Source organism: Prosopis cineraria, unplaced genomic scaffold, assembly GCF_029017545.1.
Source record: "Prosopis cineraria cultivar Desert tree isolate PC_DT_omini unplaced genomic scaffold, ASM2901754v1 PC5, whole genome shotgun sequence".
NCBI classification, from domain to species: Eukaryota; Viridiplantae; Streptophyta; class Magnoliopsida; order Fabales; family Fabaceae; genus Prosopis; species Prosopis cineraria.
In genome coordinates this window covers 34,591,972-34,606,970 of record NW_026555336.1, presented here as the reverse complement: position 1 = coordinate 34,606,970, position 14,999 = coordinate 34,591,972, and the positions used below count along the sequence as shown (strand labels likewise).

The window sequence follows — 14,999 nt, the reverse complement described above, 5'->3', positions numbered from 1 at the left end:
ATTTTTAATTATTTTAAGGCCGATTAAGTTGAGTTGATCCCAAGCCTCCAAATTTATAATTTAGGTGCAAACAATGTCCTCTACATACAAATTAGTGGAAGCCTTTATAGGCTAATTTTGTATAGATATTTTCATTAGCCTCACTTTCAAGTATTGTATGAGTAGTATGTCTTAGAGGACCGACTCGTTCCTGTTATGATTGATAATTGATCTGGAACTTTCCTTGGAGGATACTCTTATGGTTGAGGATTAGAGGCTATATGGTCTAGCTTAGGATTAAGTTTCTCGAGGTTTGGAATCTCCAGAGCTGGTTTTAGAATTGGCTCTTTAAGTTTTGGTACCTTAATGGCTAGTTCTGCAAAATCTAGTTGCTGTAAGGCTCAACCTTATGATTTTTGCCCCTGTGAAGAGAGCCCTTGGGGGTAGAACTCTTATGCAAAGGGCCCTTATAGAGCTAGCCTTTTCAACTTTGGCCCCTATGGCTCCAGCCCTTGTAGTGCTGTCCTGTGTAAAGTTAGCCACTGTGGGATTAGTCTTTGTGGGATTGGCAACTTAAGATCTAATCTTTGTGGGCATGGCCCTTATAGGATTGGTCTCTTAAGATTTGATCTCTTAAAATATGACTCTTTTATATCAAAGCTATTTGAGTTTGATAGACTAGAGCCGTAGGAAATGATAGCTCAAGTACTAGGGCCGTATCAAACAATATCTCAGGACTCAACGAATATGACAAGCCAAGCCTTATAGTTTTAAAAATTGACAGTCTAGGTACCAAAGCTATAGAAACTATTAGCTTAGGACCTTGTTCATCTCTTTTTTAGAGCCCTTGGATGTTGCTCCTTAAGTTTTTTACAAACTTTCAAGTTTCTTCCCACATCCTAGGTAAATTTATCCACTTCTCCTCTGCTTAAAATTGGCCTAAAGAGACATCTTAAAGATGGAGTCCTCTTGGTCAACCCGTATAGATTGCCGAGCTTTTCAATGGTGACTTGACTCATAGGCCAGGCTCTAACCTTGAGATCTCTTTGCATTTCTTAAATAGACTTGTTGAGAGTATTGGTTGAGTGGTGCCACTTCTAATGGGCTTTAAGAAATGTGTCTTGGTGGTACTATTGTTCTTCCTTACAGCATCTTGTCATTTGTCTTTCTTGGAGGTTGAATGGGCCTACCATTGAGTTAAACCTGCCATTTCTCCTTTCAGGGATATTATAATGGTCCTTATTATTAATCTTCTAATTGAAGGGCATGTTGGAAGACTCCCCCCAAATCCATCTACTCTCTGAATGTGCAAGCCAATTGGAGCTTGCTCATTTGACGGTCTAAACAGCATAATGGAGATATTCCTTAAGCTATCCTTCAAAGTTTGCAACAAAGCTCTTTGCCTCTCATTAGCCTAGCATTCCAACTTTTCTTAGGCTTTGGCTTACTTCGGTTGCTTTTTCAAATGTTATCTCTTGAGTTCCTCTACTAGTGCTTGTGAGGTTATTGCTTGCTTATTGATAAAATCATGTATCATGGTTAAAGACAAAGCTACAACATCATTAGACACAATAATAAGAGGTTTTCCTAAGTGAGAGGCTTTAAGACTCATCCTGAGCTAGTGGGTAAGGCATTCCTTGAGGAGGTATTGCCTGTTGCCCCACAATCACTAAAGTGTGAGAGGCCCTTACTTCACATTTTGTGTATGCAACCATGTTCTCTAAGTCATAAGACTCAGGTTTATTCTTTCCAATATATTGATACTTATGTGTCTTAGGCATTGCGTTCACTGGGTCCCACCGAGGGTGCCAAAAGATTGTTTTGCAAAAAAGGGGGTGTTGTGAGGCATACCAAAGACACGGGGTCTCAAAAAGATGAAAGAACCTTACTTCTGATCAAACACTAGGAACCTAGGCTTCCTTACCATAGTTTACCTAGATGCAAGAATGTGAAGTGAAAAAAATTAATGTAAATGCAAAGAAGTAGAGATACATTGATTAAAAAAAGAGTTGGCGAGCTATGCCGACCAGAAAACTAACAGCTAAAACTATATGATAAAATCAAAAATAAAGTAGCAGACTTGGAATTTGAGAATTTGACTAGTAGTTTATTGATGCTGATGATGAGAGAGGGCTCATCTATTTATAAATGGTCCTGACTTTGTGTCTAAACTCCATAATCGTTATTTTCCTTGAATTTAGAAAGCACTTCTTCAATCATGATTACTTTTCCAACTTTCATAATTCAAGCATTATAGGTGGAGTATGAAAATAATGGCCTAGATCCAATTTTAACTTAATAGCTAAGGTTTTATAAATATTTATTTTTAATTATTTTAAGATCGATTAAATTGAGTGAAGCTTGAGTCTTAAAATTTATAATTTGGGTGCAAATAGGTTTTCTATAAATTTCTACCATTTACTTCGGCCAAAAAAATTCTTCTATTTACAAGCGCGTGCACATGTGTATAGGTTGTCAAATGACCCGCTGAGAAGTGAAATGGAAACAAATTAATAACTTAAATTATATTAGCTATATAATGATTGAAACTCATATACAATTCTTTGTTTTCTGCCAACACGTATAGAAGAGTCTCAGCGAAGCCGGAGGAATCCATGTTAGTTAATATTGACTACATTGACAAACTTGCCCCTAATTATTGTGTAGAAAATAAATGAAAATTTAAGTCTGTTAAGATTTTAGCATATAGATCAAGAAACACAATTAATTAATTAATATATTAAAATATTGACAAACTTGTCCCTAATTATTGTGTAGAATAAATCAAAATTGTTTGAGTAAAATAAGTAAATAATAGGAAATTTTTTTATACAATTCTATGTTTTATTTTTGAAAGGATATATAAAATGAAACAAAAAAATTTCCAAAAAAACTTGTATATTGAAATAGAGGGAATATATTCTAGGGACAATTGATGTGGCCCAAAAAAAAATCTAAAAATAATTGGTAGTTCAAGTAAGTGTTAGGTCTGATTAGTAGGGAATTTTCATGGACAACAAAAATTTATTTAATATAATGATAAACAATAACGATCCAACTTACCATACGCTCAATGATTCGAGCTAGTTGGTCTCTCCCCCTTATACTCATAGCCGTCGAGTTTGACTGATCCATATTTTTCAGGGACAGTGGAGATTTTGGTCAAACAAAAAAGAAGACCTTGAAAAGCAGACACCTTTGCAGCTTGAAGGATTTCAAAAAAAAAAAAGGAAAATGTGAATAATTAAGATGAGTGAAAAGGACTAGCAATTTACGTCTCTTAACAATAATAAGAAAACATATCCCTATATTTAGTCTTGGTATGTTTGTGTGGATATTAATTTTCGCAATAAAATAGGTTGACAATACATATATGGGCAGATGAACCATGATTTAATGTAACTATGTGTTGATTATTATGCTTTCTCGCGCTAATTATTGTTAGCCTGCCACTGATCTTGAAAGGGTTATGAATTTGAAACCTGGTTAAATTTACCTTTCACCTTAAATTGGATTATAAATTTATACTCCCTCCATCTCAAATTATAGGATACTTTTAAAGAAATTTATTTATCCCAAAATATAAGACATTTTAAGTAAATTAAAATTTTATTAAATGCATCAATTTTAATATTACCTTTTCTCTCTTTATGATTAATTTTTATCACTTTCTTTTCAATATATTAAACGATGGGTATTTTAAAAATTTTATATTTTTATTTTGAAAAGATAATGTTGTTAAGTGTATTTAATGAAATTTATTGGTATATGAGATTTTATCTAAAAATATTTTATAATTTGGAATGAAGGGAGTAACATGCAGATAAAATTAGTTTATACTCCCACATTGCTATTTAATTATTTCTAAAAATGTGAACATTAAAGTCTCTCAATTAAATAGAGACAATGGACGATAGGGTGTTGAGTACTGTCAGATTTGGCCTTTCTAAGAGAGTAAAGGGAAGACCACTCGACCGTTAACTTGAATTTAATTATTTAAATTTAATAATTTTTAAAATATAAATTTAATTTAAACAATTCAGATTTACTATTTTGACTTCAGATTTATAATGAAAAGATAATTGGGAGGAAAGTAGTGGAGAGAAACCAACTCTATCTACCATCACCCCTTAAAAAAAACCTTAAATATAATAAATTATATGCAATTCAAGGATATATATGTGAAAAAAAGGGGAGTAAGTGATGGAAACATGAAAAAGAATAATTGAATATTTTAGAGGCTTGAAGATTAATTAAGAATATTTTATTTTAACTATTATAATATTAAAATTATCGTTATTTTTACATTTAATTTTAAAATTTCTAAAATATTCTCAGGTTTATTTTTATGAATTTGGTAACACCTGTAAATAACATCTCTATTTTCCCCGTTATGCATCGGTAATATTCATCCCATTTAAAATAACCTCAATCAATCTCTGGCTACTTCATTGTTTTATTGCATTGCTTTCATCACAAAGAACAGAAGTGCTGAAAATCAAGCAATCCCATTAATAAATCCGCCGATTCGTTTGAAAACACTCCAAAAATTGATTATTTTAAAAAATGAAGCTGGTCCGCTTGAAGATGAACTTTCGAGCGTGAGATATATACGAGTTATAAATATACGCAACTTAATAAAATACATTTGAAAGAACCAACGACAGCGTAACTATGGTAGGAGATGAATTAAAAATGCATCAAATGAAATTGATGCTGAAGCCATATAGAAGTAGTCAACAGTACACAAATGTATCCGTTTAAACAATAGAACAAAACAAAAGCTTATAAACCTGAATTCTATTATAACAATCTTGACATTTCATCACGGGAGAGATCGAGCTAAAAAAAACGATAATTATTGGGTGGAGATGATTGTTGGATTTCAGAAACCATGTCAGGAGTGAGACGAAGCATGCGAAGATTTCTCTCCATCTGAAGCTGAACGATGCGTTGCTTTGTGATTTCAACCTGCTGAAAGTTTTGAATACTGGGTAATTTGCGTGCATACTCGTTCTGGAGCTGTGCAAGCTGTTCATACTTGGCGATCTGCTCATCCAGGTCTCCTACATACACTCTGTTCAGTTTCTCCAACACATCCTTCACTATTTCCTCCACCAGTTCTGATTCCATCCTGCAAAGAAACACACTGTCTCTAAACACAAACCAGTACTCTCTTTAAATTATAATTATGGAAACCGCGTTACCTGTTGATGGTACAATCCCAACCAGAATAACTAGCGGCTTCTGTCAGAGCGTCTCTCCATTTTTGGACCTTGGTCAAGTCATGCCTAAATCTCTGCTCATGTTTCTCAAATGCTTCTGCATAACTTGCTATCTGGTTACGCACGAAGGAGGGATCGATGTCGTAGAAGACCGGCAACACTACCTGGCCTCTGGATCTCTTGCATTCAAGGATCTTGAGGAGCTCGTCCAGACACCACTTGGAATTAGCGTAGTTCTTGGAGAAAACAATAACAGAGAGCTGAGCATCCTCAATGGCTTCGAGGAGAGTGGTAGATATTTCGTCTCCTCTCTCGAGGTTGTAGTCCATGTAGGTTCTGATGTCGTTCCTCCTGAAAGCAGCGTTGAGATGGCTCGTGAAGCCCTTGCGAGTGTCTTCTCCTCTGAAGCTGATGAACACTTCGTGCTTCTCCGGAGGAACATTACCGTTACCACTTGAGGACGACGAGCGATTCATTGATGCCATAGCAACTTGTTTTTCTGTGAACGTCTTGGTTATATTGGACTACAGAATGGGATTGTGCCGTCTAACTGATCTTCTACAAGGTTTGAGACTGATCTGAAAGTCGTTGTTCTCCCTTGCATATAGCACCAAGCTAGGGCTGCTACATACTTAAAAAGGCGAGTATTTAAACCCACTAATTAAGTGACGACAATACTTACTGTTTACGCTAACCTGAATTAGTAAAACGCGGTTAAAGTTAAAATACTTTTTTAATAAACGAAAGAAATTAGTGACATTAAAATACTTTTATCCTTTTATCCTTTAACTTTATTTATTTTATGTTTTATTTTAAGTTTATTTTATTTTATTTATTTTATATTAATATCTCAATTTCATGTTTTATGTTCTTTAATTTAAAAACATCTTTAAAAATAAAACATGGGTGCTTCTTCCTTAAAATAAAACATCTTTAAAAACTGATCAACTGTTTCTTCCTCTGAATCCTATCAAACACTTTTAAATTGATGAGAAATCCATTGCATCCCAAATGAAATGAGACCAATCTGCAGATGCATGCATGGGTGCTCCTCATTGTGAGGGGCATGGCAGAAACTTTTTTTTCTCAAATGAAATTCATTTTAGTTTATTGTAAAACTGAAACTCTCAATGATCTGCCTTGTCATCGAATGGTACCTTATGATTTTTCTAAAAAAAATAATTCAATAAAATTTTATATGTGAAAAGAATATAATAACGGAGTTTGAAGGAGGATATTTGATTAAAATATAGCCATCAAATTTGACCCAGGAAATTTTATGGGAATAGGCAGATGAAAAATGCCCAAGTGGGCGTTAAATTCCACTTGCCAACTAATGAATACCACTTGCCAACTTGCGCAAAGTTCCACATCGAGTAAACTTTAGTTCCGTTGACCCGTTTAATTTGCCCATTTAAAAAAAATGAAAAAGAAAAATCGATCCTTCATGTATTTTTTTATATATAATTATATGATAGTTAATACTACAAAGATAAAATGTAAGCCTTATTAGTTCTAATTGCAATAACTTTTCTAAAAAATGTTTTTTCATTTAATTTATCATATTCAAACTCAAAACCTAGAATTTAAATAGCTCCAGCCTTCTCGTTGGGAGTTACGCCATGTGTCGGCTAGTTCTTCTCGTATTTTAAAATATTATATATACATGTGGTAAGGATATGTGAGTGCGTTTGTTATGTGTGTCTGTATCATGCATATATAGCCATTCAGTTTGATTCAACAAGATTTTTCAATAACAATAATGTAAAATGAATGGTTGAAGAAAAATAATTAAAAAGAAGGCATTCAAAAAAATAGAAAAAAGATGAAAAGAAAAAGAAGACATTACATTGGCCAAAATTGACATGAGTTACTGTACAAAAATTGACATGGGCTGAAATTTTTACTTATACAGCTTTTTCAAGTTTCAGCGTAAGGTTGAGAATGTTCCTTATGGTACAAAGATATAGCTTCATTTGAATTGAAGAGTAAGTTTTAGAAACTATAATTTTCGGTTTGGGTGCAATGAAGCTTGTCAAAATGATCCTGAGACTGAAGCTATGCACCCACGCACACACGCAGCCTATTCTAGTGTTGCGATTTGGCTGCTCTCTCTCCCGCTACGTGGGCTAATTGATTCAAGTTTTGTCTCCACACCATTTGCTATATCCTTTTCAAGCTCTGACTCCCTCCTATAAATGCAAGTCTTGCTCAGAAATGTTTGTCAAGCTCTTAGAAAGGAAATAATCTTGCTCAGAAGTTAGAACTATCTTTCCAAGCATCAATTATTTGTACACCATAAAAACTTTCAACTTTTCGTTTGACTAGGTATATGTAATGTGCTCAAAAATTTACTCAAATAATATATAAAACACAACTTAACTCTTTCTTAATCAAAATTCCAATCCAAATGATAGTTTTCAGAACAGATAATGAAAGGGAAAAAACTACAAAAACTTACTCAAATAATATATAAAACACATCATCAGGCCTATTCATGACATTATCTCCCTCATTAAAATGAATCTTGTCTTCAAAGTTCAAATTAGTAAAAATTATTTCCCCTTAAAATAACTTGAAAAGCTACTAAGTCTGTAGGAAGATCAAGACCGTTCCAACAAACCAAATTCAAAGCAAACTGGAACACCACCTTGTTCAAGACCAAAATTCATAATAGGAATTATTGGAAAAATTAATGGAACACTATTTTGAAGTTAGATTGCAGATGCACGCCAATGTCATTGGTATGTAGATGATCAAAAGTCTTGACAGTGAATAGGAGATGAGTAATTAAAAAAAAAAAAAAAGTCTTGACAGTACCGCCTTACATGTCTCAAGTGAAAATGGATTGACATCTTATATTTAGAACACATGTAAACAAATCCCCAACTATCTCCTAAGTTTTAAGACCGGAAAGTAGCATGTTGCCTGCGTTAATTAACTATATATGGCGTAAAAACTCGTGCTAATTAATGAAAAATCTTGATCAGTGGAAGTTCTCGACTTGAAAAAAATATATATATATGGAGGAAACGAAAAGAGAAGTGAATCACTATTCATGCGTATGTATACCCGTAAGCGGAGCTATCCCAGCCAGAGACTTTGGCTGCTTCTGTCATGGCATTCCGCCACCTTTGCACTCTCCGACGCCGATAACATCGTTCATGTTCTTCAAAAGCAGCTTCGTAAATCCCAGATTGCTCTCGCACCTCTCTGGGCCTCACCCTATAGAAAATGGGTATCACAATCTGTTTTCTTTTTCTCTTGGGCTCCATTATATTTACCAGTTCTTCTAAGCATCACTCTGAAGTGGCGTAGTCTTGAAAGAAAATGATGACTGAGATCTTGGACCTCTTGATTTCTCGTAAAAGTGTAGGAGACGTATCAGCACCTTTCTCAATTTGGTCGTCTAAGAAGGCTGTGATATCGTTCCTGGTAAAAGATTCTTCAAGATGGCTCGTAAAGCCAGAACGGGTGTCGCCGCTGAAGCTGGCGAACACATCTTTAGTTTCTCTGGTTTTAGGCCTAAAGATACATATTAACAGGACAGGAAAAACAAATAGCAACATGTGGGTATTTCTGAAACTTGAATCGCTTTTTGGGGTTCATGTTTAATCTGCAGCTTTCTCAAGCTTTGTACTCATTAGAAACGCCGGCTGGCCGTCCAGAGCATTGAAACGAAAGTGGATGAGAGGGCGGTTGTTTTTTCGATAAAATCCAATTCCGGCCATTGCAGATGTCAACCTTACATTGGGGAAAATCGCGCTCCTCGACGACAGAAACAAGAAAAGTCGTCGTTTGGCGAATTTTGATTATATGGCGTTAACTTGTGAGTTGGTTTAGACTTTAGAACTGTTACGACAATATGACGTCAATTATAAGAAACAGATTACCCCAGATAAATGACGCAAAAATGAGAGAGAACTCAGGCTCTCTTCTCCATAATTCAGTTTTTGCATCACTTCAACCGTAATGTCCTTCAAAATTTCTAGCCAGCCGAAGCCATAACAGCAATGAAACTCGATCAGACAGGTAAAAAAAAAAAAAAGGAAAACAAGGCATCGATGTTATTGAAGATACAACGCAGGGTGCAGTCATATCACAGTACAGTGACGTCGAAAAAATATATGTGTATAGGAATATTACCTCCTGGGAAGAATACTATTCATGGGCCTCCAATGATGAAATTTGCAATGTGAGGCAAAGAGAGAGGCTGAATTTGCTTAAGATCGGAAAGATTTGGGCCAAAATAAAGGTCCTGTCCAGGAGAGGGTGTCACGTGGGAAGATGGGAGTATAGATTTTACTTTTTTCTGGATTATAATATAAGATATTCTTAAAAACTTTACTTAGTATGAAATATATGATATTAGATAATTTTTGTAATTATTGTTTGAACCATACTCTTATTTTATTTAGTACTCTATTTTAAAAAATAATGTATTAAAATTTTAATTGTTATTATTAAAATATTTATATAAATGTTTAACGAGGATATCATTGAAAAGATATAAATTTTTTTGAGAGATTAATGTCTTATTTAACTTTTTTTTTTAGAGCCGCAAAATAGTTATCATTGTTTATGTTATGGTCCAGAGAGAATACTCATTAATCTTTAATACAAGACACCTAACAAAATTTACTGAAATATCAATAACGCTTATCTCTTTCAGTCTTAGCTCAAATAATGGCTTTAATTTGATTAAGGGTAATTTTTTAAAGTTGTAAAAATATTTAACATTTAACTAATTTCCTTAATTTCAGGAAAGTAGTTAACATGGTTTATTTATAAAAAGGACTGGATGGGTATTTCATTCATCCAATTAAGCTCGACGCTATGTAAAGGAACTAGAGTATATTCCTCGGATTAAGATCATGATCACTATTATTTGGAAATACAAGAGCAATTACAATGGGTTGCAACAGATATATATTGAGACAAATAATAGAACAAAGTCGTTTTGGAAGACTATTTGTAATTTTAGATGATGACATACTAGATATAATAAAAAGCTTTTATGAAATACAAAAACAAATTATATTGATCAAATAAACTAATAATCAGTAATTGATATCCTTTTTACCAAGAGATAGAAAATGATTCGTAAAATGCATATCTCAACCTTCAATACCAGATATAATGTATAATCGTCTTCCTTCTTATTTCTTGTTTGTATAAATTCATTCATGCGTTCACCAATTGCTTGTTCATGCTCTAACTATAATTTTCCACCATGCAAAACAGTATTAATATAATAGACATGGGCTAACAGTTTGAATTCACATTAAATCAAAGGGCACAAATAGGAGACGACATTATTACAAAGATCTACGTGCCTTCAATTTCCAACAATCATGTTTCTCATTCGTAACACTGGAAAAACAGTAGTGTTCAGTCATTGTTTCTCTCGACCTTTGAATTCCGCGGTCTCTTTTCAATGTCTGAATAATTGTCTTTCCTCATGCAGCAGCATCAAGCAGGAGATATTCATGGGGCATATGTCCAAAGCACGTACAGGTGTCTCCGTCGCACTGGCTCTCACAGATTCTCTGGTTTTAATTGAAGACAGAATGAGACTTGCTTGGAAAAATCTAGACATGCATGAGGCTGGCGATTATTAGTCTCTAGTTACCGATCGCTTTCTGCTGATTTTTCTTCCGTTTGTGAATATATATATATATATATATGAAAATAGTCTGTTAGAGGGAGCAAGAGAGACATAATTACGAGATAGATCTAATGATATATAGAGGAGAAGCTTGTGAATTATCTCAAAGGACCCCTTTGTTTGCATTCCGATTTCAAATGAGAAGACAAGAGATCCAGAGATACAATATATATATATATACTGTTGGAAATTAAATGGGATGCGAATTACCTCAAAATGAGGCGGGAAAATGAGTTTCTTTATTTCTAAAGGTAAAGTTTTATTAATTTAAAAAAAAACAGATAAAAAGATGTCAAACTTTTCATTACTATGGATCGAAAATGGGATGCGATTAGCAGGCAAATAGATTAAGAAGGAAACAGTGTGGCAGGTTTTGCCGTTTTGGACGGTGACATAGTACAGCTGGAACCTTTTTGTTGTTGGTTTGTGTAGAAATTTTTTTTCTTTATTAGAATAAGTATACTATCTAATAAGGAGAATTAATTAACACAAGGTCTCATCTCATGTGTGTCATGCGTAAGTACAAACCTGGCATGAGTACAAGTAGAAGCAAAGGATACGTAAACCAATGATACAAACAAATTAAAACATGAATTAGTTCCAGATATGGCCTACAAAAGGGTGGATTGTTACTGATTTAGAGTCTGACAATGTTGGAATTTGATCTGATTTGGTTAGCATAAGGTGGTGGACCCCATGCTCAGGCTTTCAAGTTGGGACACGTGTTCATTTAGTTCGAAAACTCCGCAGGTGAAGCCCAATGTCATCGAAGCCACCGGAAAAGGATTATTTTGTTTTGTGTGGTTTTTTTTATTGTCAATAAGACAACGATGGATTATGGACGTTAAGATAAAAGGAAATCGGTTCAGACGGAAGAAAATTAAACCGATCCAATGATGTAATTTTGTCTTCACATCAATTGCTATATCCTTAACCAAATATACGTATGAAATAAATGGTAAAGAACTTTCTACTTTTTGCTGGACAAGGATATGTAATGTACTCAAAAATTTATCCAAATAATAAAACAAAACTAAATTATCTTAAAGAAAATCCCAATCCAAATGATAGTTTCAAGAATAGATAATGAACGGGGAAAAACTACTAAGCTACATGAATATACTATAGAAATATGGGAACATAAGGGGATGGTACGTAGCCACAAAATTGCAGAAAGAGAAAAGAGAAGCTAATCCATCGTCACAGGAACAATCTCCAGCGGGAAGGAGAGGAATGCGAGGGAGAGAATCTTCATGATAAGAATGCTTAAATGTACTTTTATAAAATCATGATTTTTACCTTTAAAATTGATTCTAAAAGCTATCTAAACGCACACAATCTTTCGTGTGAACAAAGGGGAGATTGAACTAAGGTTGTGAGTTAGAGTGAGGAGCCTATATATGTAACTATCATATATTCTCTCTGATCCAAAATATAAGTATTTTTTCCTAACTAATATTGGTTCAAAATATAAACAGTAAAAAAATTATTATTTTACCTCTTGTATTTATTAACATAGATTTTTGTATAAATTTATCTCTCACTCTGGGGATTGGATCCTATGAAATATGAAACATTATGTGGATCGTGATTTCACTGAGCAGGTACATTGGGAGGCTCTTTTTGACTATGTTTGCCAGAATGCTTGGTGTGCAAGATGCAAAGGTGTTTTCTCTGAGGAAGATGGTGAGAGAGTTCGAAAGAGGGAATGTTATATAAAGCTAAGAGTGTTTGGTGCTTATTCAACAATTCTGTTTCTATGGGTGACTCCTCTCGGCAGAATCATTATCAATGGTGTTGGCCTACTGCTAATAATTTATGCTTAGACATTGATGTTTCTTATAAAGATTGCATTTCCAAGTGTGGAGGTGTGCTTCGTGATGGCCATGTTGAGTGGGTTGCGGGATTTCACTGTAATGTTGGTCATCTTCCTTCTACTATTTCTAAAATTATTGGAATAATCCAAGCCTGTGAACTTTGCTATCATTTGAATATTCCAAGAGTTCATGTGTTCAAGGACTGTGCTGAGGCAATTAATTTGATTATCGAGACTGATGCAAGTCATCACCCGTTTAGAGACACTATTGAGTGTGTGAGGAATTGTTTAACACTTTGAATTTCATGTATCTGAGAAGCTAATTTCTTTGCCAATTCACTTGCTCAGAATGTTTTAGATTATGTCAATAGTTTTTATATTTTTTATCAACTACCTTATTTTTGCTAAAAAGTGATGGATGACAAAAAAAATTGGTCTCATGTTGTAACCTAATTTCTCTGTATCCTTTGTTGGACGTCTGTACCTCTTTTAATTTATTCAAAAAAAAAATATCTCACACTCATAAAATGCATTAGTAATTGAAACTAAAAATAAAAAAGAAAACCAATATATATATATATATGAGAAAATTAGCTCAATGGCCTCAAAAAATATAACTCTCATAAATTATGGATGAGGTTTTTAAATATTTTGAAATATAGCCCATTCATAAAATTAATTAGATATGTTTTCCTTTTTTACCCTCACAATATATTTATTATTAAAATAAAAATTTGATTTAACTAATCTTTAATGATTAGATCTCTCATTTTTATTATCAAATTGTGCGTGCTCCCTCTCTAATTTATCATCTCTGAATATTTTTTTCATTAGATTTTTGGATATGATTTTCTTGAATCACCATATTTATCTCTTGTACAGTGGTTTTCTTCATCCAAATTTTTGATCTATTTTTCTGGATCACCATTTTTATCATAGAGCTTTTCTTCTCTCTCTTCTCTCTCTCTGTCTCTCTCTGTTTTTTTCAAATATTACGAAGAGAATATTAAACAATAAAAAAGAATGCTCCATTACTGATCTGCGATACTATATCATTGATATACGACTGTAAATCAATGATAAATAAATCGATAAGTTTTTACTGATATGACTTATATATGAGTGATATATAATAATATATCATTGATATACTATCGCAAATCAACATAATCAGACAATCAAATATGAACTTGTTTAGAATTGATGTACAGTCGTATATTAATGATGTAGTATCGCAAATTAGTAACATGAAAAATACATAATTATTTTTCCAAAACAGGTCAAACAAAATTTTAGAAAACCCTCGCTTGAACTCTGGCTCTTGTAACAGAGTTTGACTGAACTTCCTCACCCTGAATTTGCAGTTTAGTGTGGCTTTGTATAGAAGTTGTAATTTCAAACTTCCTCACCTTGCATTCATGATTTTTCAACCTGAATCTGTAGCTTTTAATCTACCTCACCTCACGTTCTTGTAGTCTCTAGGATAAATTTCTAACTTCATTTATCCATTGGTGTCAACTATTTCATTGTCTACTATTAGTTTCTTCTCTATCGTGACTAAGAGTGCAATGTTGTCTCCACATTTTCGAGAAGATGAAAGCAAAACTAGTGTGAAAAAGGAGAATCATGATATTGTGATGTTTAAGGATAATTTTGTCTTTTTTATTAAAGATAAATTAAGAAACGATCATTATCTTAATTTAAAAAAAAGTGAGTTATTAGTTTTATTTAACCATATAATGTTAGCTAAATTTGCTAAAAGCCCCACAAAAATATATATATATATATATATATTATGAGAATGACTACTTTCTTTATTGGTATACAGATTTTTTAAAGAAACTGTTTATATTTTGCACCAAAAGAAGTGCAACAGCAAACCTTATATCAATTAGATGGGGCTGATTATATAGATTGCATAATCATCATACACGTCCAACAAAAATGTTCTCAGCTTATATAGTGCACTATTTCATAGAAATGAGACCTTCACCTTCCTGTTGAAAAGGGACAAGCCGGGATTACATTCCACTTGCCAACCAGGACACAAGAATTCCATATCAGATTCAACTCGTTTCTTAGTTTGACCAAACTTTAAAATCTAAAATCCAAATATAAATTCTTCCCTCCAAACACCTCAATGTATTTAACCCAAAATGCTAGATGAAGACAGCATGACCGACAAAATATCACTCTAGTAGCCTCCTAAAGCCACAACAATCCAATTCTACACAGCAGGATTTTGTAAATTATATATTTGGTTAAAAAAAAAATCAACCCGGCAGTCATAAACACAATTACACTACACAGC

At 33.5% G+C, this 14,999-nt stretch overlaps 2 protein-coding genes across 2 annotated transcripts; both read right to left on the bottom strand.

Moving 5' to 3' along the window:
* Nucleotides 1-4,664: 4,664 nt before the first annotated feature.
* On the bottom strand, nt 4,665-5,830 carry LOC129311066 (disease resistance protein RPV1-like). Its single transcript, XM_054953031.1, has 2 exons — nt 5,187-5,830; nt 4,665-5,113 (listed from the first exon to the last, which is right to left on the bottom strand). The coding sequence occupies exons 1-2, from the start codon at nt 5,687-5,689 to the stop codon at nt 4,822-4,824; spliced, it is 795 nt and encodes a 264-aa protein (XP_054809006.1). The 5' UTR covers nt 5,690-5,830; the 3' UTR covers nt 4,665-4,821.
* Nucleotides 5,831-7,057: 1,227 nt separating this feature from the next.
* Nucleotides 7,058-8,962, bottom strand: LOC129311068 (TMV resistance protein N-like). Its single transcript, XM_054953033.1, has 2 exons — nt 8,277-8,962; nt 7,058-7,396 (listed from the first exon to the last, which is right to left on the bottom strand). Exons 1-2 carry the CDS (start codon nt 8,477-8,479, stop codon nt 7,288-7,290), a joined length of 312 nt encoding a protein of 103 aa, XP_054809008.1. The 5' UTR covers nt 8,480-8,962; the 3' UTR covers nt 7,058-7,287.
* Between the last annotated feature and the right edge of the window lie 6,037 nt (nt 8,963-14,999).

Coding starts and splice junctions, on each gene's coding strand:
- LOC129311066 (XM_054953031.1), bottom strand. CDS start 5,689: ATGGCATCAATGAATCGCTCGTCGTCCTCAAGTGGTAACGGTAATGTT. Junction 5,114..5,186: donor TGGGATTGTACCATCAACAG/GTAACGCGGTTT, acceptor GTTTCTTTGCAG/GATGGAATCAGAACTGGTGG.
- LOC129311068 (XM_054953033.1), bottom strand. CDS start 8,479: ATGGAGCCCAAGAGAAAAAGAAAACAGATTGTGATACCCATTTTCTAT. Junction 7,397..8,276: donor TGGGATAGCTCCGCTTACGG/GTATACATACGC, acceptor TTGCATTTATAG/GAGGGAGTCAGAGCTTGAAA.